Genomic DNA, 27,226 nt, shown 5'->3' on the forward strand with positions numbered 1-27,226 from the left:
GAGAAAAAAAACATGAAGAACAGTTACCTACCAGAGCATCTGCCTTGTGCTTCAGTTTCTTGGCTTCTTGCATGTAATAGTCTGCATTTTGAAGGCTAAACAAAACACAATTTATTCTTTAAAATGCCATTGTCATGCTTCAAAATTCATTTCCTATTAAAGCTTCTCAAACATCCTAGGTTACCATGGTACTGTCTGAAATAAGGGCATAAGCAGAGAGATCAAGATGATAAAAAACAGCAGATTTTAAAAGTGTCAGCCTCAAGCTCATATGCATTTTGCTGGCTAATGTAAACTGGAATGTATCACTTATTTGGAAAAGCATGGAAAGGAATTAAGAGGGATGTAAAATGGTATAACACAGTGGCCAAGAAGTCTATGTGCCCAAGGAAAACATACATAAATACTGAAAAGTACATTATCTCTGGCTGCAACATGAATTGAAGAAATACACAGATGCAGCTCTCTCTCATGCCATAGTTCAGTATGATGGAAGAGAAGAGGAAGCACAGACTAATTGGGCATAGTGGCAAATGTGCCTTGTGTAACATGCCCCCAAGTGCTCTCATTGTGCATCTGCCCCGTCCACTTCCGAACGTCAACCAGGGAAGACAATGGACAATTTTAGCACCTTGGTTTCCCTTGGCACCCTGTGCAGCTGGACGTAGGGGTCCCTTTACTAAGTTGTGTTAACGGATTTAGAACACATTACTGATTAGCGTGCGCTAAATCTGTTAGTTCACCTTAGTAAAAGGACCCCTGTATAATGTGACAAAGTGGGTTCCCCAAGGGTCTGTTAGCTAATGTTTTATATATGAAGCTCCATTTTATGTAGAATGTAGAGATCTAAATTGAGACGTCCAGATTGGGACATGCTCAACGTCAGTGATATTCTGCCGGCACGGTGCCTTTTCTTAAATACCTGCAGAAGTGCATGTTTATTTGTCAGCACGTGCAGTGGGAGCTGCCATTTTATAAATATATATGCTGAAAAAATGTACGGCATGAACCTGGCAGCGTTTATACGGAGGCGTGAAAGTGGTCATTTTGCAACTTCCACATGCAATTGGCACCACCCTCCACTTGTAGCCCACCCCATTTTAGAAACTACCCATAAGTGCCACCAATAACGTAATGAGGCCACAATTTCAACTGGCTTTCACTTTGGAGGTAGAAATAAACTGCATAGGTTTAAGGAGAATGACTCCCTTAATCTCTCATGTAAAGGCCTAACTAAAATGAACACTTTAAAAAAATCCTATATCGGCATTTATGCTAGAGTCAAACTCACTGTAGAAATTTCTAGCTATACATGTGCATTTCCTTTCTTAAATTTGTAGATTTCAGTCCTGCCATGCCTGCCCAAGCCACGACCATTCCAGGACCACTTGAATTTCCACATGGCTTTTTAAAATCACTAATCACATGTTTCTAAAATAGTATCTTCCGTGGCTCGAGGTGAACCAGCATGCATACTACTAACTACTTTGACTGTCACTCATTTCCAGTTATTAACAGCTAATTTACCCCCAAGTATTTGCCCCATTCAGAGCAATTGTTTATTCACTCCTACCCTAGCTAAGATCATTTTCAAGCACCATTTTGTCCTCATGTTCAACTTTCTTTAAATTAGTCCCCTTATTTTCTTGTTACTCTAGTGTATCTATCTATATGTTCCATCTTTGCTAACAACCCTTTGCTGTCTATTAAAATGTTTTATTATGTTGACATTGTATACTCTGTATTGTTATCTGAATATTTTTACTGCTGTAATTGTCTATTGCTTGTGTTTGAATTATTCTTGCAGTACAGTGCCTTGAGTGAATTCCTTCAAAAAGGTGGTAAATAAATCCTATCAAGTCAATAAATAAATATTGCACATGCCTAATCTTGAGCTCCGAAAACATTACCCTATTCTGAACCATTTCAAAATCTCCTCGACCTCTTCTTAACCTATTTGCCTTGGATATCTACATTATCCTGTAAAATCAGGGAGTCCTTTAGTGAATCTGAGGTGTGCTGCAATGTGAAAGAAAATAGCAAAACCACTGCTCGTTCATTGTTCGATATTATGGCCAGTAGAAGCAAGACACAAAGATGAACAAAGATACGTTGAGGCACATTATGGTGGCAATTCATGAACTGGTGTCAAGATTTAGGCACCCCAATGCTATGCACTTAGTGCTAATTCTATAATGGCTTCTTGGGGCCAATAATCCGTTACAGAATACTAGTGGAAGTTGGCACTGGTGTGCCTAAAGTTAGGCTCCAACAGTTATGCCAAGTCAATGGAAGTTGTAACTGCTGGCGTCTATTTTATAGAATCCATATCACAGAGCCACACCCATGACCCACCTATACTTTGGCACATATTGGTACTGCTATATGGAAATGTGCTCTTGCATCGTTGAAGTTCCATTTTTGTGCAACGTGGAGCTTAAGTTATTCTGAACATTTTTCATTTATCATTCACACATATCGACTCCTGAGGCAGGTATTAAATTGCCGAAACATGGTTCCGTGTCGGGTCTGATAGATGTTTGTGTGCTACTTTGGATAATTTTAAAATTTATTTTACTACTTTTGGCCTCAGCTCTTCTGAGAAAGTCCATTGTTCCTGCCCTACTCTGCTTTTGCTCTGCCTATACTCCATTTATGTTTATACCTCCTCACACTTAGAAGCAAGGAGATAATGACATTTATGCATTCCTACCCTAGCTGAGATAATATTTAATCTCCTCTCTGACCTCATGTGCAACTTTCTTTTAAATTAGTCCCCTTATTTTCTAACTGCTCTTTCTCTTTTATCTATCTATATGTCCCATCTTTGCTTATACCCTACGCTGTCTATTAAAATGTTTATCATTTGTTATGTTGACATTGTAAGTAGTATACTATGCCATACTTTGTATTGTTATTTGAATAATTTTACTGCTGTAATTGTCTATTGCTTAGGTTTGATTTATTCTTACTGTACACCGCCTTGAGCGAATTCCTTCAAAAAGGCAGAAAATGTTATAGAATAGCACCTAGCACTTACACGTGTAAATGCCAATTAGTGGTGTCAATCACGCATGTAAGTGCTATTATTCTGTAATTTACATGCATAATTGGCACCTGTCTTTGGGCGTCAATTTATAAAATTGCCCTTTTTGAGTCTAAGGGCCCTGTTAATAAGACGTGTTAGCAATTTTTAACGTGCTTACAATTAGCATGCATGCTAACCGTGTAGGCGCTTATAGGGATATTGTAGGCGCGATCACTGTTAATGCACGTACATGGTTAACGCGCATTAAAAATGCTAACGCGCATTTATTGTGGCTTAGTAAACAGGGCCCCAAGAGTCAGTACTTGAAACTTATCTCCAAAAAGATACACACATTTTAGGAAAAAATACTTAAAGGGCCACTAATAAAGGGGAGTTAGGGATGCTGAAAGCTATTCTGGGTATAGTTTAATATAATTGTCAGATAAAATAGCCAGCCGAGGTAAAGAAAACTTTACAGTGGTAAAAGATTGTCTTAGGGTAGATGAAATGAAAAATGAAATTCAAGTTAATGAATTAGCCTCTACTACCAAGGGTGCTTATCCTGTGGTTATGATTGGAAAAAGACAGGAGATGGAGGATTTGATGGTACTATGTAAGCCGCACTGGACCTGCTGTATGTTGGAAACAGCGGGGTACAAATGTAATCAATATATATAAATGGCGAGTGTCGTACTCACTCGCAAATGCGCAGTAGAGACCCTCTCTGCCCTGCCCCCGCGTCAATACGTGATGATGAGGGCGGAACAGAGAGGGTCTCTACTGCACATTTGCGAGGGACACCGCCGTCGCTAACGCTCCGCCCACCCGGAGTCGCTGCCGCCGCCAACCCACCTTCCACCCGGTCGGGCCCTCGCTCCGCTATTGAAACAGCGAGGGCACGCAGCACACAGCTCTGCTGAGCTGCCGCCGGCCTTCCTTCTTCTTCTCTGCCTCTGTCCCGCCCTCGACGATGTTACGTCACACGAGGGCAGGACACAGGCAGAGAAGAAGAAGGAAGGCCACGGCAGCTCAGCAGTAGAGCTGTGTGCTGCGTGCCCTTGCTGTTTCAATAGCGAAGCGAGGGCCCGACCGGGTGGAAGGTGGGTGGCGACGGCTCCGGGGGAGGGGGGGCGAACTTGGCAGCGGGGTGGGGGGGCCTTTCAACCCCCCCCCCCCCTTCCTATACTAGCCCGTTTTTACGGGCTGAACGGCTAGTAAATAAATAAAATACTACTAGGAAACAAAAGGAATTTAGGTAATATTAAGAAGGAAAGGCAACGTTTATCATGACTGAACACTCCACGTTTATCAGTTCCAGCTGCTATAGCCATATTTACAAGGTGAACGTGCGCCTGATTTTGCACTGTCACCGGAGAAATTACGAGTACTTAGCTTCATTCTACAGAAACGGAGCTAAGGAAAACTTTGACACTGAATCTTACTATTATACTCAGGGCAGGATTAATGCATAGGCAAAATGGGTCCATGCCTGGGGCCCAAAACATATAATACAATACAATTTATTCTTATAGTTCGCAAGAACCTCAAAGTTCTATGTAGATTACAGATTTTAAAAATCCAGGCAATTCCTGGAGAATTTACAAAGGCACAATTCTAAGCTGAGGCACCATGATTAACATAATAAAAACTTCCAGAACAAAAATGTTTGTAAAAACTTTCATAATAAACAATAACTAGTCATAATTTTTATCTGAACTGGTAGAGTGTTCCAAATACGAGCAGCTGTGAATGGAAAAGTAGTGGAAAATACCAACAGACAAACATTCTTTAGACATGGATATTGTAATAATAAAAGAGCTCCTAGATACCCTTAACCTACCAAGATTAGGGAAACCTGCTAGCTCTAACATATAAAACTGAGCATTACCATATAAAATGTTAAAAATCATAACACATAATTTAAACTGAATATGGGCCCTTTAAGACGTATAATTCAGTGGCTCTCGGGACAAACTGTGGGTAAGTCAGCTGCTGTGAGAAAGAAGGGAGGGGGCAGGCCTACAGTCACTGCAGCCAGCTGAGGTTTGTCTGTTCTCCCCACCCCCTGAGTACTGTCCACCAGTTAGCAGGAGAAGTTGTGAGCGGAGCATTTTCCTACTGCTTCGTCCTCTGAAGTCGGAGAGGCCCTATTTTTGGGAGTGTTAAAATACATTTTATATTACAATGTGGAGCCTAATGTACTTATTTACCTAGAACTCATCAAAGGATTAATCCTGCCTTGACTTTACTGTGTATTTGTTAGGAACACATAGATCAACGCAGTGGGGTAGCCAAGGGTGGGCCTTGGTGGGCCCAGGCCCACCCACTTTGGGCTCAGGCCCACCCAGTAGCACCACACCTATGATGTGGCTGGCAGGGATCCCCAAGCCCCACCAGCTGAAAACTCCCAACAACTGTCCCTCCTGCATACCTTGTAAATAGCAGATCTTCGTCTGCAGCGAGCAATGACTGATACATACTGCTCGCACCAGCCCCACAGCCTTCCCTCTGATGTATTCCTGCCTAGGCGGAAACAGGAAGTTGCATCAGAGAGAAGACTGTGGGGCTAACATGAGCAGTATGTATTAGTTGCTGCTCGTTGCTGGTGAAAATCTGCTATTTAAAAGGTATGCGGGGGAGGGGGGATGTTTGAGACAGCATATGGCATGCAGGCAAAAGAGGGATAGACCAAATCACTTGTGGGACGACGCGGGGTTCTTCTGCCCACCCATCTTAGGCCCAGGCCCACCCAAAATTGGGAGTCTGGCTACGCCCCTGGATCAACGTACATGTCATTAAATGTTATTTTCGGTCTTCTCAATTCTAAATTCCCATTGGATAGAATAGGTACTGTGGACCACGTATCAACATCTGGTTGACTGTTGTCAAGAATACTGCTTGAAGATCTGCTATGTGAGTCTTCCTCCTGTAAAAGAAAAAAAAACAACTCTCAGTTTCACATATATATTCAGTACCTTGAATGAACAGTAAGTTTACTGTTTTGACAGTAGGTTTAGCTGGGCTGCCACTTCCTTATATGCAGAATTCTTCAATCTGTTCACTGTAATTAACAGAAACTTACTAGGGTATGTTCAGTTATGATGGGTATTATGGATGCTGTATTCTTCTTAACGTGAAATTAGCTACATTATAGTTCCAAAAATGTCACAGATGAAATAAAAATGTTATCCAGCTGATATTCAGTGCTATTTAACTGGCTATCCACAAATATTCAGCGGGAGATAGCCAGTTATCTCCCACTGAATATTCGCGGTCAGCGCATAGGGTGAGGAAATATACATGGCACCTAAAAAACTGGTGCTGAAATCAATGTTGACTAAGATTTAGGCGCCGATTATAGAATAAGATTAGTTGATATCTCAGCGCCTAAAACTACGCGCATCCGTTTACACCAACAAAAATGTGGAATAAATCCCGGTGCGTAGATTTACACGCTGGAGCCTAACTCTGAAAAAAAGTAAAAAGCCCTTTCATTTTGGCTTCACATAAGTGTCATCTTCTGAATGACTTATTCTAAAGAGAAGAAGTTACTTAAGATATAAAATAAACTTAATAACAGACATGATTGACAGTAGTGGATGTACATACTTTTTGTTGAAATTTATTGATTTTGCTCTAATAGGACACTCAACTTGGATTCTGGTTCACTCTTGGATGTACCTGGGCATCAAACGAGAGCCCCTCACGGTAGGCTCAGAGTTCTTTTTGCCCCAGGACCCTTAGGTGCGGGAGTACCACTGCTCAGGTAACTAAGAGGAACCATTATCTATACAAAAATTTATGTTGGGGCTGCTACATCCCCTACTGGTTTTGAACAATGGATTTTAACTTTTTCAGCTATTGTGTATTCCCTAGAAGTGATTTTGTATTTTGTAGCCTAACTGTGGGCATTTTGGCGTGGAAATGGCGCTATTCTATAACACCACGTGCAACTTTTATGAATGCCCCCGCCACTCCCCTGTCCACACACCCTTTAGAGTTGCACGTTAGGGGGATTTTAGAACGTGAGGATATAGAATAGGCTTCATATTTGTCCAAGAGCAAGCCCACCAACATGAGAGGAATAAACTAGACCACCAATCTTCCTTACTCTATAAAGGTTATGCTCCTAAATTTATAAGAATAATTTATGTGCCTAAATTACGAGCATGCTGTATGCTAATAGATTATGCTCATAATTTAGGAGTATAAATTATGCTCATAATGAAAGACTGCCTGCCAAAAGCCTTTAATTTTGTGGTATGACCAAAAAAACAAGAGTTATGTCCTTCAGTGCATTTTAAACAAATTGGGGTGTCTACCCTACCAGACCTACTTTCCTTTACAGAATAGGTACTACATAGGCACCCTCTAGAACCCTAAATATACATACACAGTTATAGAATGAATGCCACAGTGCATGAAGTGGAGGGGCATCTCCGTGGCGGCCATGCGAAGGGGCGGGACAAACCGTATTTTCGAAAAAAGATGGGCGCCCATCTTTTTTTCGATAACACGGGTTGTGCGGGGCAAATGCCTAGGATTTAGGCGTTTTTGAGCTGGGCGCTATCGGTTTTCAGCGATAATGGAAACCGAAAGCGCCCAGCTCAAAAACGAACAAATCCAAGGCATTGGGTCGTGGGAGGGGCCAGGATTCGTAGTGCACTGGTCCCCCTCACATGCCAGGACACCAACTGGGCACCCTAGGGGGCACTTTTACAAATTAAAAAAAAAAATTAAAATAGCTCCCAGGTGCATAGCACCCTTCCCTTGTGTGCTGAGCCCCCCAAATCCCCCCCAAAACCCACAAGTCTACACCATTACCATAGCCCTAAGGGATGCAGGGGGGCACCTACATGTGGGTACAGTGGGTTTTGGGGGGTTTTGGAGGGCTCAACATTAACCAGCACAAGTGGAACAGGTGGGAGGGGGTGGGCCTGGGTCCGGCTGCCTGACGTCCACTGCACCCACTAACAACTGCTCCAGGGACCTGCATACTGCTGTCAGGGAGCTGGGTATGACATTTGAGGCTCGCATACAGGCTGTCAAAAAAAGTTTTTAAAGTTAATTTTTTGTGGTGGGAGGGGGTTAATGATCACTCGGGGAGTCAGGGGAGGTCATCCCTGATTCCCTCCGGTGGTCATCTGGCCAGTTGGGGCACTTTTTTGCAACTTGGGTCGTGAAAAAAAAGGGTCCAGCAAAAGCGACCCAAATTCTCGCTTCTGACGCCCTTTTTTTTCGATTATTGGCCGAAGGCGCCCATCTCTCCTCGGTTGATAAACACGTCCCAGTCCCGCCTTCACCACGCCCCCCGTCAACTTTGTTCGTTCCCGCGATGGAGTGCAGTTGAAGACGCCGAAAATCGGCTTTCAATTATACCGATTTGGGCGCCTTCGCGATATGGGCACCCATCTCCCGATTTGGGTCGAAATATGGGCGCCCATCACTTTCGAAAATAAGGCCGTAAGTGTGCAAAACCTAAAACCACTGTGCTGACTTTTAGCTAGATGCTTAATACACTTTAGGAAAAGGCCCAGTAAGTGCTAATAGGCTTCTCAGTACTACTGGAACAATTTCACTGCTCTATCAGAGAAAGGCCTAATCCCCACTCAAAGCTGAGTTCAGAATGTGGACTGGTCAGTTCGTAGGCAAGAACAGAAAGGTATATGCAAAGTTAATTTGGACAAATCAGCTCTGCATTGATAAGGATAGCTAGGAAAAGCTTTCTTACAAAGGAAGGATTTAGGATGCACTTTCCTAAATATGGCAGATAAAATACATTCATAGCTGAAAGGAATTTGAGGGTATTTATACAGATACATGAAAACATTGTAGATGGTCAGCTGTAGCATTCTTTATATATTAAAGCCTGGGGGATCAGATCTTGTCAACTTCATACCTGAACCTCATCTATCAAATATTTTTCAAGTCCACTGCAAGCCATAAAACAGGTCTTAGAGAAGTTGACACTACAGAGCTCAGATCCTTAACTCCTAGCCACTGTAAACCAAAACTATGCTCTTCGATAAGGGGAATTCAGAGAGCTAGAAAGGGATAAAATAAGATCAAGATAGGACAAAGCTTAGGTACTGTTGTTTTCTCTCCTGTAACTCCAGAAATGCAGAAGGCTACTCACACAGATGCCTTTAGAGTTAGACGACTTGATCTCGGTTTTTCTGTGTTTGGAGGAGGAAGGGCCGCTGGTGTGTAGTGAGTGCAGGCTGCCACTCTCCTGACCGAAGCTGCCACTGCTGCTGGTGTGCTGCTTCCGGACTGAGTCATCCATTAGTGGAGACAACGGAGGAGGGAACAGCTTCTCTTCCCTTTTCTTAGTCATCCGTCTGGCTGAGAGACTTAAGAAATGGAAAGTTTATGATTTCATTATTTCTTCTGGTCTTACTCCTTGTACAGCAGTCTATTTATCAACTTGTATTTGAAAATAACTTTATTCATTGTTTACTTATAGTCTTTACATAAGAACATAAGCTTTGCCATACTGGGACAGACTGAAGGTCCATCAAGCCTAGTATCCTGTTTACAACAGCGGCCAATCCAGGTCACAAGTACCTGGCAAGAACCCAGAACAGCAAAACAGATTTTATGCTGCCTATCCTAGAATATGCAGTGGATTTTCTCAAGTCCATCTTAATATTGGCTTATGGACTTTTCTTTTAAGAATTCTCTAAACCTTTTTTAAACCCTGCTAAGCTAACTGCTTTTACCACATTATTTTTATCTTAGATTGAATGCACATATTTGGTGCATATTACATGTTTAGAATACTAGCATATACACATGTACATACACACTTACACATGCATTTGCCAGCATGTCACCTGCTATTCTGCAAATACTCACTTAAATTACATACCACATTTGCAAGGACTATACAGAGGGGCACCGAATACGCAGGGACTCCCACTTATGCATATTAACTTATGGTATTCTGTAAATGCCGCACTTAAGCACTCACATTTACAGTACATCAGCTCTATGGCTGGCATAAGCGCTTATGCCTAAATTTTAAGCATGTATCTACCCCGTTATGCCAGGATTCTACATAGGTGGCTCCTTATACCCCCAAAGAGACTGGAGTCAGTACAACAGGGGCACCCCAAGGCAATCTGCCACCTGAGGCAGGGATGAGATGGCTGCCCTACCCCCGCCTGGCATCTCCCCCCTTCCCTTCTCAACTCTCTTCCCTGCGTTTACCTTTTTTTTTTCTTTTCCAAACGTCAGTAGTGGGCAGCAATTCCCATAGGCCTCTTCACTCAACTGCGTCCCACCTCTGAGGAAACAGGAAGTTACATCAAGAGGTGGACCTCAGTAGGGAAAAGAGGCCAGTGCCTGTGGCAGGGCAGCCTAAGGGAATCGCAGCCACTGCCTCAGTTGGAGAAGAGGGTTGAAGAGGGAAGGGGGAAGATGCCGCTCCATGGAGAGTGCCACCTGAGGCCCCTGCCTCAGTTGGCCTAATGGTGGGGCCGCCACTGCAGTACAAACACAAATGGATCTTGCATACCACTAACACCTAACAGTCCGGTTCTGTGGTGGTTCACAGTTAAGACACTAGCACAAAACTGGGTGCCTCCTTTCATTCATAGAATAGACCCTTACTGCAGGCCCTCCAGACACCTTATTGCAGGTACCCTGTTATAGACCTGACCCATTATGCATGCATTTGGTGAAAAGCATAACAAACATGATTAACTTAAGTGCAGTTCAGAGCTCTTTTAGTTCTATGCTAATAAAGTTTGGCCTAATTGAATAACACTAGAATATGCTTATACTAACTACTGTAAAATATGATTCACAGACCTGCTGCACAGCTGTATAGATTGATGTACATGGAAAGCACATTTGATAATTTATTAGAAGGCTTATTATTTAAGGGCCAGATTTCAGATCAGAGCAATATATCTATATGTTTATATCTATATGAAATTCTTCTAGGTGGTTTAAATAATTTTGAAAGTATGCATCTTTGACCCACAGATTTAATTTCCTTTAACTTGCAAAAAGGACATAATTCCACAGAAAAATAGTGTGCAATCAAAAGCACTCCAGAACTTGTGTATGACTCTGAAATGTTGCACTCAGACGCAAAACTCTGCAAATTGTTTTCCTGTCAGTTTCCTCTGTTTAATTTTATTTCTCTAAGGAAATCAAATCCTTAGAAATTGCATAGGCCTATTTCATGACTGTGTAGGCAAACTGCCTGCCTTTTGCACTCCTTGTACCCTAAATAGATTCCTTCCTAAAGAGCCAAGCGTTTAAATGACTTTCCCATCACACAGGATTGCGCTTTAGACTCTGTGCAGTACATAATCGATGACTGTTTGCATATTCTGAATACAGACTGTACCACATCATGAAATTTTAAAAACGATCACTGTTAGCTTACATAAGGACTATCTCCTCCCCACTGCCCAACAGTGTAGGGCAGAAACAACAGAGACAATTAACCTGGTCTGTGAGTATCCCCTACCCAGTCTGGTTTTCAGGATATCCAAAATGAATATGCAGGGTCATATATTTGCATGCATTGCCACCACTGAATGTATCAATATCAAATTGTTTATTGTACTTCTGTATTATGTACTAGACTTCTACAAATCTAAATTTTGTAACCGCCTTTTTAGCAATATATAAACCACATTGAACCTGCCATATGGTGGGAAAATGTGGGATACAAATGCAATAAATAAATAAATAAATGCATATCCATTGTAGATATCCTTAAAACCAGATCAGTTAAGGCAGAGGTGTCAAAGTGCAATTCTGGAGAGTAACAAACCTGTATGGGTTTCAATAAATCCCTAATAAATATGTATTATCAATATCAACATATACACAGTTATCCTTAGCTTTTATTTTTTATATATGCTTTATAGCAATCAATATTCCACAACACAATAATACAAATGCCTACATTCATACCACCCATTCATCCACGTTCATACCATCTACTACGTAGAGACTGCTAACTAATACAACTTTTGGCTATCTACCACACCACAAACCTAGTAGTATTAATAGTCCAAATGTTTCTTCTCAGTGAATGCCAACTCCACCAGTCAATTATCTCAACATAGTCATTAACATACAACTGAGCAGTGTTTATGTTGTTTCCTGTCAACATTGAACTCCAATCCCAGATCTGGTAATGAGTTCACAATGAGTTCTTAACCAGCCATGGATTAACTCCACAAACTAGTGCTCCTTATCTTGATTGCACCTGCCCGCTGATATCATTCCACCGTGTTTATGGTTCAAGGCTTAGTGGTAGAATCGCAACACCCAGCTTTTAACAAATCTCCACGTGATCCATGGGCCATAATCCATCCGCTGTAAATCACCCCAAACTCTACAGACTGTGTTTCGCTACTGGAGCGTCTTCAGGAGTCGGGTTCAATTTATCACTATACAGTTTTCCTGGATACAAGATGGGAAGGAACTCAAACGTCCACAGGCACTCATTCCCAGCGTCAAACGCCGACGCATAAATATGTATAAGATACAGCATACAGTGGGGGAAATAAGTATTTGATCCCTTGCTGATTTTGTAAGTTTGCCCACTGACAAAGACATGAGCAGCCCATAATTGAAGGGTAGGTTATTGGTAACAGTGAGAGATAGCACATCACAAATTAAATCCGGAAAATCACATTGTGGAAAGTATATGAATTTATTTGCATTCTGCAGAGGGAAATAAGTATTTGATCCCCCACCAACCAGTAAGAGATCTGGCCCCTACAGACCAGGTAGATGCTCCAAATCAACTCGTTACCTGCATGACAGACAGCTGTCGGCAATGGTCACCTGTATGAAAGACACCTGTCCACAGACTCAGTGAATCAGTCAGACTCTAACCTCTACAAAATGGCCAAGAGCAAGGAGCTGTCTAAGGATGTCAGGGACAAGATCATACACCTGCACAAGGCTGGAATGGGCTACAAAACCATCAGTAAGACGCTGGGCGAGAAGGAGACAACTGTTGGTGCCGTAGTAAGAAAATGGAAGAAGTACAAAATGACTGTCAATCGACAAAGATCTGGGGCTCCACGCAAAATCTCACCTCGTGGGGTATCCTTGATCATGAGGAAGGTTAGAAATCAGCCTACAACTACAAGGGGGGAACTTGTCAATGATCTCAAGGCAGCTGGGACCACTGTCACCACGAAAACCATTGGTAACACATTACGACATAACAGATTGCAATCCTGCAGTGCCCGCAAGGTCCCCCTGCTCCGGAAGGCACATGTGACGGCCCGTCTGAAGTTTGCCAGTGAACACCTGGATGATGCCGAGAGTGATTGGGAGAAGGTGCTGTGGTCAGATGAGACAAAAATTGAGCTCTTTGGCATGAACTCAACTCGCCGTGTTTGGAGGAAGAGAAATGCTGCATATGACCCAAAGAACACCGTCCCCACTGTCAAGCATGGAGGTGGAAATGTTATGTTTTGGGGGTGTTTCTCTGCTAAGGGCACAGGACTACTTCACCGCATCAATGGGAGAATGGATGGGGCCATGTACCGTACAATTCTGAGTGACAACCTCCTTCCCTCCGCCAGGGCCTTAAAAATGGGTCGTGGCTGGGTCTTCCAGCACGACAATGACCCAAAACATACAGCCAAGGCAACAAAGGAGTGGCTCAGGAAGAAGCACATTAGGGTCATGGAGTGGCCTAGCCAGTCACCAGACCTTAATCCCATTGAAAACTTATGGAGGGAGCTGAAGCTGCGAGTTGCCAAGCGACAGCCCAGAACTCTTAATGATTTAGAGATGATCTGCAAAGAGGAGTGGACCAAAATTCCTCCTGACATGTGTGCAAACCTCATCATCAACTACAGAAGACGTCTGACCGCTGTGCTTGCCAACAAGGGTTTTGCCACCAAGTATTAGGTCTTGTTTGCCAGAGGGATCAAATACTTATTTCCCTCTGCAGAATGCAAATAAATTCATATACTTTCCACAATGTGATTTTCCGGATTTAATTTGTGATGTGCTATCTCTCACTGTTACCAATAACCTACCCTTCAATTATGGGCTGCTCATGTCTTTGTCAGTGGGCAAACTTACAAAATCAGCAAGGGATCAAATACTTATTTCCCCCACTGTATCTGATGCACTGCCTCCACTGCGTGCAAATACATCCTTGCCAGTCAGATTTTCAGGATGTCCACAATGAATATGCATGATCTTGATTCGCATACACTTCCTCTATTATATGCAGATCTTTCATGCATACTCCATTTTGGATATCCTGAAATCCTGACTGGCAAGGGATACCAGCGACATAACGTAACCAAAGACCGTAACTGGACATATCTCAATCCTTCCTCTCCCTAAGTTCCCCCCAATGGTCTTTACTGTATCTCAATATCACCTTGTTCATACCAGAATCGGCTAACGCCATTTACGGTACTATGTAAGCCACATTGAGCCTGCAAAAAGGTGGGAAAATGTGGGATACAAATGTAACAAATAAATAAATAAATCTCATGCGTATTTATTAAGAATCTCCTGAAGATCTGACAGGGTTGTGTCCCTCCAGGTTTGCAGTTTGATAGGGCAGGGCTGATGCAAGAATATTTGGCAACCTAGGCAAATCTTTATCCTTAGTCTCCCCCTTCCCAAATTATCCCTTACACCCCTTGGTCCCCCCTCCCTTTGCACAGCAATCTGACTGCCCCAAAACCACCCTTCCTGGAATAATTTGGGTAAATGGGCTACTTGAAAACTGCCCCCCTCCCTAACAGTAAAAGAACCTTTTGTTTTTTGAGCTTGTGTGTTTGTCAGGACCTCTTATTTTGCTATGACTGTAGCTGCTCTTTGGTTCTCCCCTCCTCCCCGAACTTGGTGCCTTAGGCAACTGCCTAGTCGTGCCTAATGGTTGAGTCAGGCCCGCTCCAGGTTTAAGGGATACTCGAACACCAGTGAGAACCACTAGTGTAGACTGCATTGCACATTGTAGAGGAATAGAAAAGGAGACAAATTAAAAGGAAGATCTCATGTGGCTCAATGGCTACATACGTCAGGAAGGGATTCGTTTACTATTATTTCCAAGTGCCCACATGCTATACATTCCATTTTAGAACTGAGATGAAGAAATGAAATTACCATAACAATATCTCTCTTTTTGTAATAATTTCTTTTCTTGATCTTTGAGTATGAAGATGTTGAAAGAAGTCATCACTCTATTGTGTTCAATCCACGGTCACTTTAACTTAGTTGGTACAACACTGTCTTTGTCACATGTAGATTCTGAGCAATTACCACGTATGTCTACTTACATAAGTACATAAGTATTGCCATACTGGGAAAGACCAATGGTCCATCAAGCCCAGCATCCTGTTTCCAACAGTGCAAGATCCCAAAAAAGTGAACGGGTTGTGTCACCATTAGCGCACAGCAGCTGCTAGAACAGCTTAGTAAACAAAGGGGTTAATTAGTTAACAAGCCAATCAGTGCTGATAATTTATTTATTTGTTACATTTGTATCCCACATTTTCCCACCTATTTGCAGGCTCAATGTGGGTTACATAGTACCGTAAAGGCGTTCGCCAATTTCGGTATGAATAAATACAGTAATGTTGTGGTAGAATAAAGTTTGTGTGTACAGACACATTAGGGAATTGTATTGAGGAAGAGAATCGTAGAGAGGAAGAGTTATTATATGTCCATTACGAGCTTTGGTTTCGTTGTGTTGCAGGGTACAGGCATTTAAGTTGGGTCGATAGGGTATGCCTTTTTGAACAGGTTAGTTTTTCATGATTTCCAGAAGTTTAGGTGATCGTAAGTTGTTTTCACGGCTTTTGGTAATGCGTTCCATAGTTGTGTGCTTATGTAGGAAAAGCTGGATGCATAGGTTGATTTGTATTTGAGTCCTTTGCAGCTTGGATAGTGGAGATTTAGGTATGTTCGTGTTGATCCTGTTGTGTTTCTGGTTGGTAGGTCTATGAGGTCTGTCATGTATCCCGGGGCTTCGCCGTAGATAATTTTATGAACTAGGGTGCAGATTTTGAAAGCAATACGTTCTTTGATTGGGAGCCACTGCAGTTTTTCTTGGAGGGGTTTGACGCTTTCAAATCGCGTATTTTCCAAATATAAGCCTGGCTGCCGTGTTTTGAGCGGTCTGAAGTTTCTTTATAATTTGTTCTTTGCATCCTAATTAGCACACAATTATTGACACTAATTGGCATTAATTAGAATTTATGCGCACAACTGTCTAAGCATATTCTGTAACATGATGCGTGTAAATTCTAAGTCGCCTAGTTGAAAAGTGGGTGTGGCCATGGGCATGTCACAAATCTATGCGCATTGTTATAGAATACACCCAGTCTGCGCCTAATTTAGGCATCAGCATTTACAACAAGGTTTACTTGGTGTAACTGCCCACAACCAAATTTAATCGTGTGGATGGGGACTTGGTGTGTTCTATAATCTGCGTGGAAATTTAGGCCTAGGTGTATATTCTTTTCCACGTGGATTTTTAGGCATCATATATAGAAACTAGTCCATAGCACTGAAAATTGTGCACACAATTTAATTGCTTAACGAGCCCATTAACGAGCCGATAATTGGCCACTAACAATCAATTATTGGTGCTAACTGGCAATAACAGTCGCTATTCTATACAGATGTGTGCGTAACGTTTTCTGTGTGGATCTGAAAGGGGGGGGGCATGGCTAAATCTACAGGGGCCCCACATAGCTACGCCCCTGGGACGCAGATCACGGCGCTAAGTGCTATTCTATAAAAGATGCCCAACTTAGAGCGCTGTTTATAGAATAGTGCTAATTTAGATATTTTGGGGCATCCTTACAGAATTGAGTCCTTAATCTCTTCAATTGGATATGCATTTTCCAGGCACTTTTACACTTAGTAAGTTAGTATTGTTCTATGAAGCAATTTAGCTCCAATAAAGATTGATTACAAATCTAGCATGTTAGAAAATATCTGTGTGAGTTTGTTTTTCTCTTGACCAATTTCAGCTTGCTTTAAAAATATGTTTCAATTAAAAAGAGCTCAAATAAGGTGAATGTATTGTAAGCCACATTGAGCCTGCAAAGAGGTGGGAAAATGGGGGATACAAATGCAATAAATAAAAATAAATAAATAAATGTATACATATTAAGGTAATGACTATCTTAGGCATCCATAGCACACAGCTGTCATCATTACAGTTAACATATTATTTTAACTCTGCGCAGTTTGAAAGGTTAGTATTCCTCATGCAGGCAACTGTGCTGAAACATAGCCACTGGACCTTTTTTAATGGATTTATGATTTCTTTCATACATGTTATTTGTCTATTTCATACCTTGGAATATGCTATTTATTGTTTTCCGGGCTGACTAAAGTTCTTTAAAATATAATCTTAAGTTCAGTCTGTGGGTGTGCTGTTCCTTTATCTGTCACATCTGTATAAAGTCTCAGCTCCTTGCCCCTGAGATCTGGCAAACAGTAGACCAGATTTTCAATAGCTGCTGCCACTGGACAGAGTAAAGCACAGGCCCACGTTTTTTTTTTTTTACTTTATACATATGTTCAGCCACTTAAATGATGCTGGAGGCTTTTTAAACAGATTTTTTGCCAGCCAGATGAAAACGCAAACGGTTCCAAGCTGATATCGGCCTACCTGAATGTAGTGGACGCAAACCTATTATGGATCCAACTTCTCCTTCTTAGGCAGTCAACTCTGGTATGCCCTCCCCAGACCAATCCGATCACTCAGTGACCATCTGTCCTTTCGGAAATCACTAAAAACCCATCTGTTCAGGGAAGCCTACCCAAACGATCCAGATTAATTCCCACAAACCCATCTATTCATCACATACCCAGGAGACAATGACAACGACCTAGACTACATCTCCCGCCTGCTTATCCCCTGTTCTATCCCCTTTCGCCTCATCGACCCCTCCCCCAATGCTCACCTACCCTTGCTCACACCTCTCCTACTCCCTTCACTCTTGCCTATTCCCCTCCGCCTTATCTACCCTCCAATTGCTCACTTACCCTTGCTCATACTTCTCCTACTCCCCTCATCCCTGCATTTCTACATTCCTATTTCTTTTATTACTCCGATAATACTCAACTTATTTCTCTCCACCAATACTTTGTAATCCCAATTACTATGTAAGCCGCATTGAACCTGCTTTGAGTGGGAAAGCGCGGGGTACAAATGTAATAAATAAATAAATAGTGGTTGCAGTTTCGCAGCTTCAAGGTGAAGGCATCTGAAGTGGCCATCGCTGCTTTCCTCTGGGCTCCTTTAACCTATGTCTGCCCCAGTGTTTTATATTTCCTGGGTCATGCCCTCCTGGCTCCACCCCTTCCATGTCACTTCCCCCATTGGGCAGGGCTAGGGGTTTTAAGGTAACACTGACACCGTGATGAAGTGGCAGTGCCTCTATAGACTCCCTCAAGGCTTTGGGTGGTCTAGCTTAAGAATTTGCAATAGTGCCACCACCATTGCAGAAGCTACAAAATATGTATTGTTTGACATTCTCTGATGGTTTTCATTTACTGTACATTTACTAGGGTAAAGATTATGTTTATGTGAAGTATAATGAATTGAACTCATGAATATTTCATTATTCCCAAAGAGGTAGTTCATACAAATTGGTTAAGCTATATACTTGGAGAATGTATTAGTTGGAGTATAGATGACATTCTCAAACCTAAAAAATCATTAGATATGCTGTTAAAATGTAGTATCTTCTAACACTAACCTGATTTTATTCTGCATATGATTTGTAGTTCCATATAGCAAATGTAGCATTTTGACGTATGATAATTTTTTTTAACACAGTACTTTAACTGTAGATTGGGCTATGGTTCCAATGAAACAGACCAGTTCATACAGTGGGGGAAATAAGTATTTGATCCCTTGCTGATTTTGTAAGTTTGCCCACTGACAAAGACATGAGCAGCCCATAATTGAAGGGTAGGTTATTGGTAACAGTGAGAGATAGCACATCACAAATTAAATCCGGAAAATCACATTGTGGAAAGTATATGAATTTATTTGCATTCTGCAGAGGGAAATAAGTATTTGATCCCTCTGGCAAACAAGACCTAATACTTGGTGGCAAAACCCTTGTTGGCAAGCACAGCGGTCAGACGTCTTCTGTAGTTGATGATGAGGTTTGCACACATGTCAGGAGGAATTTTGGTCCACTCCTCTTTGCAGATCATCTCTAAATCATTAAGAGTTCTGGGCTGTCGCTTGGCAACTCGCAGCTTCAGCTCCCTCCATAAGTTTTCAATGGGATTAAGGTCTGGTGACTGGCTAGGCCACTCCATGACCCTAATGTGCTTCTTCCTGAGCCACTCCTTTGTTGCCTTGGCTGTATGTTTTGGGTCATTGTCGTGCTGGAAGACCCAGCCACGACCCATTTTTAAGGCCCTGGCGGAGGGAAGGAGGTTGTCACTCAGAATTGTACGGTACATGGCCCCATCCATTCTCCCATTGATGCGGTGAAGTAGTCCTGTGCCCTTAGCAGAGAAACACCCCCAAAACATAACATTTCCACCTCCATGCTTGACAGTGGGGACGGTGTTCTTTGGGTCATAGGCAGCATTTCTCTTCCTCCAAACACGGCGAGTTGAGTTCATGCCAAAGAGCTCAATTTTTGTCTCATCTGACCACAGCACCTTCTCCCAATCACTCTCGGCATCATCCAGGTGTTCACTGGCAAACTTCAGACGGGCCGTCACATGTGCCTTCCGGAGCAGGGGGACCTTGCGGGCACTGCAGGATTGCAATCCGTTATGTCGTAATGTGTTACCAATGGTTTTCGTGGTGACAGTGGTCCCAGCTGCCTTGAGATCATTGACAAGTTCCCCCCTTGTAGTTGTAGGCTGATTTCTAACCTTCCTCATGATCAAGGATACCCCACGAGGTGAGATTTTGCGTGGAGCCCCAGATCTTTGTCGATTGACAGTCATTTTGTACTTCTTCCATTTTCTTACTATGGCACCAACAGTTGTCTCCTTCTCGCCCAGCGTCTTACTGATGGTTTTGTAGCCCATTCCAGCCTTGTGCAGGTGTATGATCTTGCCCCTGACATCCTTAGACAGCTCCTTGCTCTTGGCCATTTTGTAGAGGTTAGAGTCTGACTGATTCACTGAGTCTGTGGACAGGTGTCTTTCATACAGGTGACCATTGCCGACAGCTGTCTGTCATGCAGGTAACGAGTTGATTTGGAGCATCTACCTGGTCTGTAGGGGCCAGATCTCTTACTGGTTGGTGGGGGATCAAATACTTATTTCCCTCTGCAGAATGCAAATAAATTCATATACTTTCCACAATGTGATTTTCCGGATTTAATTTGTGATGTGCTATCTCTCACTGTTACCAATAACCTACCCTTCAATTATGGGCTGCTCATGTCTTTGTCAGTGGGCAAACTTACAAAATCAGCAAGGGATCAAATACTTATTTCCCCCACTGTATATGGGCAAGTCTTATAGTTTAACTATAAACAAACATTTATAGGACACAGTCAACCCACAGTAGCCAAATGTGATAATTATCCATCTCATACAATCTATTACATCACATATGATATACCAAGTATGATTTATCAAAAGGATTTTTCCATAGGCAGAGAATGGGATAAACCATTTTGATTAATATCTGCCTTAAGCCACTAGCGGAGCTGATTCTGTCAATGGATGTTCAGTTCTGCATCTATGCTACTCACACCCACTGAACCAGACTTACCAGCAACCTTGAATAAACTCTCTGTTTAACAGCAATTCAAGAATGTGCATTAAAAAAGCAAACTGTGCTAGAAACCAAGTAAAACTGAGCTCCTGTGGGTCCCTAACACAAGAGGTCACATACTTGATACTCTTTAAATCACAGGTCAGGAACCTTGGGGTACAGCTAGGCTCAACATTTACAGTGATCCTCCAAATTCAAGTAAGATTCAGGAGTTGCCTCTATCATCTGTGACAATTACGCCATCTTCCTCCATACATTGAGAAAGCAAGTCAAGTTTTGTCACTGTGGGTCCTGCCATGAAAACATCAATGCTGGATCACTACAAAGGGGTTGCACCAACTACAATTGATTAAGAATGCTGCAGAAAGTCTGATGAAGGTTATAAGCGATGTGATCACATCACACCATTTCTGCAAAAGCTTCACTGACTACCAGTATAAAAAAGAGCTATATTTAAAACTCTATGTCTGATCTTCAATGCCCTTAAAAGAAATGGGCCAGAGTACTTGAAGAACAGAATTTTCCTCTATGCGCCTCCAAGGTGAATAAGGTCTTCCCAATGAGTAATTATAACCACACCCTCTCCAAAGCAAATCATGCAATGTGGCACCTGCCAACAAGCCTTGCTAGAGTATCCTCCTGGAACACACTCTCAGAAAAGTAGATCAAGAAAGAAGCACTAGTGTGTCTTGCAGCAGAACAGCACAGCAACACCAAAGCAGACACTACTGGGTGTGCAAAAGTCTTTTATTCAAACAATTTCAACGTGGCCACATTTTGCAAAAAAGGCTGCATCAGGGGTATACGTGAACGCAGGGCCGCCGAGAGACTGGGCCAGGCCCCTGCCCCCGCCGCCCCCCACCCTGAGGTCGCCGCTCCCCCCTCCACCCGCCCCCCTCTGTCCGCCACCGGGCCAGGCCCCCTGCATTGAAATCACAGCGCCTCTTACCTCCTTGTGAAAGCGCTGCACGCAGCCTCCCTTCGGGCCTCCTTCCCTCCCTGTGTCCCACCCTCATGGAAGTCGATGACGGAGGGCGGGTGGGACTGCGGTGCTGGGCCCCCCTTGGAGGCCCTGCCCCGGGGAATTTTGTCCCCCCTGCCCCCCTCTCAGCGGCCCTGCGTGAACGACTAACCAGGTACACGCAGAACTTATCCCTGGCAGTAAAACAGAGCATCCAAGATGACTTCAGCAGTATCTCAGTCACAGATGGCAGACGAATGAAGCTGTTGCTCTGCCATCTGTGACTGAAATACTGCTGAAGTTATCTTGGATGCTCAGTTTTACTGTCAGGGATAAGTCCTGTGTGTCCCCGGTTAGTCGTTCATGTATACCCCTGATGCAGCCTTTTTGGCGAAACGTGGCCATGTCGGGATTGTTGGAATGAAAAGACTTTTTTTGCACCCAATAGTGTCTGCTTTGGTGTTGCTGTGACATACTCTCAGAAAGCCTTCATTTAATGCAAGATTATCTCTGCTCCAGGAAGCAGATGAAAGCTTGGCTACTCTCCCAAGCCTTTAATGGAAGAAGCAACTAACTAGCAGTAATACACACAGGGACTAACACCAGCTGTGCATACTGTAGCACGACTTGCTCATCTACTTCTTTTCTAGTTGAGATCATTTTCATGTACTTTTTCTGTCTCCATGTGCAATTTTTCCTTAAGTAAGCCACCCTTATTTATATTTAACTCCTTATCTGTCTACATGTTCCTCTTTATAGCTCTACTAGCCGTTTTGGAATGGGGGGGTTTCCGAGCCCCCCCCCGGAGTCGCCGCCACCGCCGCCCCTCCACCCGGCCCGAGCAGCACTGTAAACTTACATCAGCACGCAGCAGCAGGCACATCAGCAAAGCTGCCGTCGGGGTGGGCTTCCTTCTCTGCCTGTGTCCCGCCCTCGTGTGACGTAATGTCGGCGAGGGCGGGCGGGACAAAGGCAGAGAAGGAAGCCCGACGGCAGCTTTGCCGATGTGCCTGCTGCTGCGTGGTGATTTAAGTTCACAGTGCTCGGGCCACATGGAGGGGGGCGGCGGCGGCGGTGACTCCGGGGGAGGGGGAGCGGTTCCGACGTCTGCAGCATGCCAGTAGAGACTTCCCTCTCTGTCCCACCCCCGTCATCACGTATTGAAGCGGGGGCGGGGCAGAGAAGGAAGTCTCTACTGCACATTTGCGAGTGAGTACGGTCACTCGCCATTTATATGTTTGATGTCATGAATTAAGATGTTTCAATGTGTGTTATGTTGACATTGGAAGTAGCGTACTATCAATCGACAAGCACAAAAGAACGAAGATCCTCCGCCACAAAGTCACAGGAAAACACACACAGCGGGGGGTGACACGAAAGATGATGCAGACAAAAGAATTATGATATTTTTATATGTACTCGGTTCTTTTCTGCATTTGTTTAGAGACTCCTGAAGCAGGCCTTGTGGCCGAAACACGATTTCATGTCGAGTCCGTTTTTACAGTGAATGAAGTCTCTGATGTGAACTGTTACGGTCCACAGGTAGCATACTATGTCATAATATGTGTTATTTCAATATTTGTATTGCTGCAATTGTCTATTGCCTATGTCTGGCTTCTTCTTGCTATACACCACCTTGGATGAATTTCTTCAAGAAAGCGGAAAATAAATCCTGATAAATAAATATAAATAGAATAGAATAAATAAATTGAATTAAATTGCATTTTCAGCATCTGATGAGGCCCCTTAAATCAAGGGAACCCCCCAGACGACAGAAAGGGATGCTACAACCATTCTTTTGAATAATTAGTAACTTTTTGAGGGCCATAAACATATTTGCCCTCAGCTTGCAAGAGCACAATTTTTTAATTAATATTCATAGATGTAGTTTGCATGCTAAATTTGGGTGGGGGCAAGAGGTAGGGGCCAAATTGGTGGCAAGGGAATAAGAACCAATCCATCACCAGCATCTAAAGCATTTGGAGGTGCTGCCCTCTTGTGCCCCCCCCCCCCCCCAATTATTGTTGTAGAAGGCTCAGAGAAGCTCCCCTGTGTAACAGGATATAAAAATCCTGCGACCCTAAGACACAGATTTGAAAAATGCTTTTCTTTCCATTTTAGTAGTCTTACTACGAGGCTCATTTCATTTCTTGTCATAGCTGAGACACTTGATCGTCAGTCTCAAAGCATTCCTCCACAATGTGCGTTAACATCTTATAAATTATGTACAGATTGTCATGTCTTATTGATTAAGTGATTGTTTATATTGTTAGAACACTGTGCTGTGTCATTCATTTCCACTGCCAGATGAGTCCAACTAGAGTTTGAAATCAAAAAGTATTTCCACATCATGTCCACACCACAGATTCATCAACAGGGAATATTTCAAGACTACCCACTGTGTAGCAGCTTGAACCACTACAAGATTTAATATGGGTTTTATCTGGGCGAGGAATGGAAACTGCAGTATTCCTTGGCAGGTAAACATCACACAGATGTGTCCAAGTAGATTGCAAATAAAATACAGAGTGGCTGAAAATGCTATACAACGGGGGTATATTCCTTGACCAAACTAAAATAAAAATGAACTTAATTGCAGCATGCAGATACTTTACAATACTAATCGCCCTATTTCTTGATACTTTCATTCCCATTTTGGTATTATTCTTTTGGTGCTTTTTTTTAATATAGAAATAAAAGAAACATGCAAAATAAAGCAATGTATCTGTTCTAACTGCTGAGTGAGATATTAAAAGGGGAGAGGATGTTAACAAGCTGTGTTAGGACACTAAACCCCGGTTATTTGCCCCTTAATGTGTGCTAAAGGGTACTAATGCATGTACATAGTAATGAGATGCAAAACATGCAAATGAATGCAAAGCAGCTTATTACTATGTAAATATTATAACACGGCTTGCAGTGAACACAGGGAGCACATTGCAAACCAAATTATAACTGATAAAATAACCCTAGAAAAAAGCTGGGATCATTTTACTGTTCAGAATCATTGGCCTGCCAGCCTGAGACCTAATACTTCATGGCTGCATCTTAAGGTGACTGGCAACTTTAACAAATAAATGTGTTAGAGTGCCCCCACTGAGCTCTAACTCCATCTTGCGCCCTCCCCCAAATCAAGCCCCCTAACCAGAGCCCTTCAACCTGAAGGTGCCCCCCCCCCCCCCAAGAGCTGAATCCCCACCTAGAAGTTCTCTTTCCCCCACTGGAAGCACTCACCAATGTTTTAACTCTCTCAGGCCCCCACCTTCCTGAATGCCACCCTGGGCATATCTTTGAAATTTCCTGGTTTCTAGTGGGCTGGGCATGAGTGATTCTGAGTTGCTCCTGCCATTTCTAGTATCATCATCCAAAACAGATCCGGCAACCCCTAGAGGTAGTCTTGCAGTATTACTGTTATAGACCATGTTATTTGCTCTTACATGGAAATATGACCACCCAGCGGTAGTACCATTTTGGATCCCAGAGCCAGCAAAGGCAGGAGTGATTGGGGATTGATCCCACCCGGCTCACTAGACACTAGGGATTTCAACAGTACACTGGGAAGGGGGACCTTTGGGAGCATTAAAGATTGGGGGGGGGGGGGGTTCTGATGGGGGAGAAGGAACTTGCAGTTGGGGGTTCAGCTCTTGGGGGATCTTTTCAGTTCAGAGGCTTCTGGTTGGGGGGCACTTTTAGGGTATCTTGATTTAGGGGGACCACTTAGGGAGTGCTCTGTCCACATCTACCTGGTGCAATTGTCGGCCCCTTTACAATGCAGACTGGGAGCATCAGACCGCTGCTTTGTGGTCTGAAGTTCCCATGCTGATAGAATTACATTGCTTACAAGGTGGCTGACCAGCGTTATTCATTTTAAACTGAAGTCAGCAACCTGCAGTACCGAAATTCTGCAGATTGGTGAATTTCATGGTACATCAAGGTGCACTAAAAGCCCGCCTTGAACTGCACCTTGATAACTAACCCCCCCCCCCCCCCCCCCCCCCCCCGGGCACTTATTTTAGAAGCACTACTTGGGTTTCAGACAAGAATAAATGGGCATTTTTTTGTTGGATTTGGATTTCTGGATGTTTATAGCGCATAAGTGTCTAAAACGTGAGTATGGCAAGGGAGCACGATCTGCGCATGTTTTGGATGGGAATAGGATAAGCTTATAAAACAAATGTGTGTTCCCTGTTTCAGAAGGTGAATGCATGTCTATTTATTTATTGCATTTGTACTCCACATTTTCCTTCCTAGTGGTAGGTTCAATGATGCTTACAGATATTAAAGATTAAAGGTCAATATCCGGAGTTACACTTACCTACCTGGGGCATCTAGGTTTCAGAAAAGTGCTCCTCTTGAGCAGTGCTCCATTGAAAGGATTGGGGGCGGTCACCCCCTTAACCCCCAGTAGTTGATCCCCCCCCCCCCCCCACCCAAAATGAAACTGACAAGGGATATTTACATAGTAATAAGCTGCTTTGCATTCATTTGCATGTTTTGCATCTCATTACTATGTACCTGCATTACTACTCTTTAGCACACATTAAGGGGCAAATAACGTGGGTTGTAACACAGCTTGTTAACATCCCCTCCTTTTAATATCTCACTCAGCAGGTAGAGAGAACAGACACATTGCTTTATTTTGCATGTCTCTGAAAACTTAGGAAAAATAAGCATTTATGTTTCTGAAATGGCTGATATAATACTTTGGGCCCTGTTTACTAAGATGCATTAGTATGCCCACTCTTAGCGCTTGCGCTAACCATGTAGGTGCCTATAGGGATATTGTAGGCACGTACATAGTTGACGCACGTTAAAAATGTTAACGCGCCTATAACGCTGATTAGTAAACAGGGCTCTTTGTGTTCCAGCACATAAATGTTTGTTGCAGTTCCATAGTGGTGCGAAGGCCGAAACCTTTCATTTCAAAACATTTCTTATGTTGTTTAAGGGAATTTTCATTGTGTCTGGAGCCTATTTGTGTGTTGTTGTTGTTTGCATTGTGGGAGTAATATTGTTAAGAATGCATGCTTTTTTGGAAAGAGTGAGCTCTTCAGAAAGAGTGGAAGTTATTTATAAAGAGTGAGCATTATTTGCATGGGAAGGGCACTCTTTCAGAAAGAGTGCACTATTTTATCTAATAGTGCACACACATATTCACTATCCCCTGGATTCTATATCTTGTGACTCAAGTTGCATGCACAAAACTGGTTATATACTGGGTTTGCAAGCAACTTAATCAGTCAACAAGCCAATCAGCGCTGATAATTACCAATTAAGCAATTATTGACACTAATTGGCTTTAATTAGAATTAACATGCACAACTGTCTAAGCGTATTCTGAAACGTGAAGCGCGTAACTTCTAAGTCATGTAGTTGAAAAGGGGGAATGGTCCCGGGCTTGGGATGAGTGGATCATGGGTGTTTCTATACGCATTGTTATAGAGTACAACCGGTCCGCGCCTAATTTGGCGTCAGCATTTACACCAAGTTTTACTTGGCATAA

The 27,226-nt window shown here is 43.0% G+C and overlaps 1 protein-coding gene across 1 annotated transcript in view; it reads right to left on the reverse strand.

The window, feature by feature from the left end:
- Positions 1-27,226, reverse strand: part of AFF2 (AF4/FMR2 family member 2) — a 572,314-nt gene that overhangs the window by 52,647 nt on the left and 492,441 nt on the right. The window contains exons 13-15 of the mRNA XM_030209863.1: positions 9,165-9,381; positions 5,818-5,954; positions 32-95 (exon numbers count right to left, since the gene is read on the reverse strand). Of these exons, the coding sequence (XP_030065723.1) occupies positions 32-95; positions 5,818-5,954; positions 9,165-9,381 (418 nt within the window). The remainder of the gene's footprint in view (positions 1-31; positions 96-5,817; positions 5,955-9,164; positions 9,382-27,226) is intronic.

This window comes from Microcaecilia unicolor, chromosome 7 (genome assembly GCF_901765095.1).
Source record: "Microcaecilia unicolor chromosome 7, aMicUni1.1, whole genome shotgun sequence".
In the NCBI taxonomy this organism is placed as follows: Eukaryota; Metazoa; Chordata; class Amphibia; order Gymnophiona; family Siphonopidae; genus Microcaecilia; species Microcaecilia unicolor.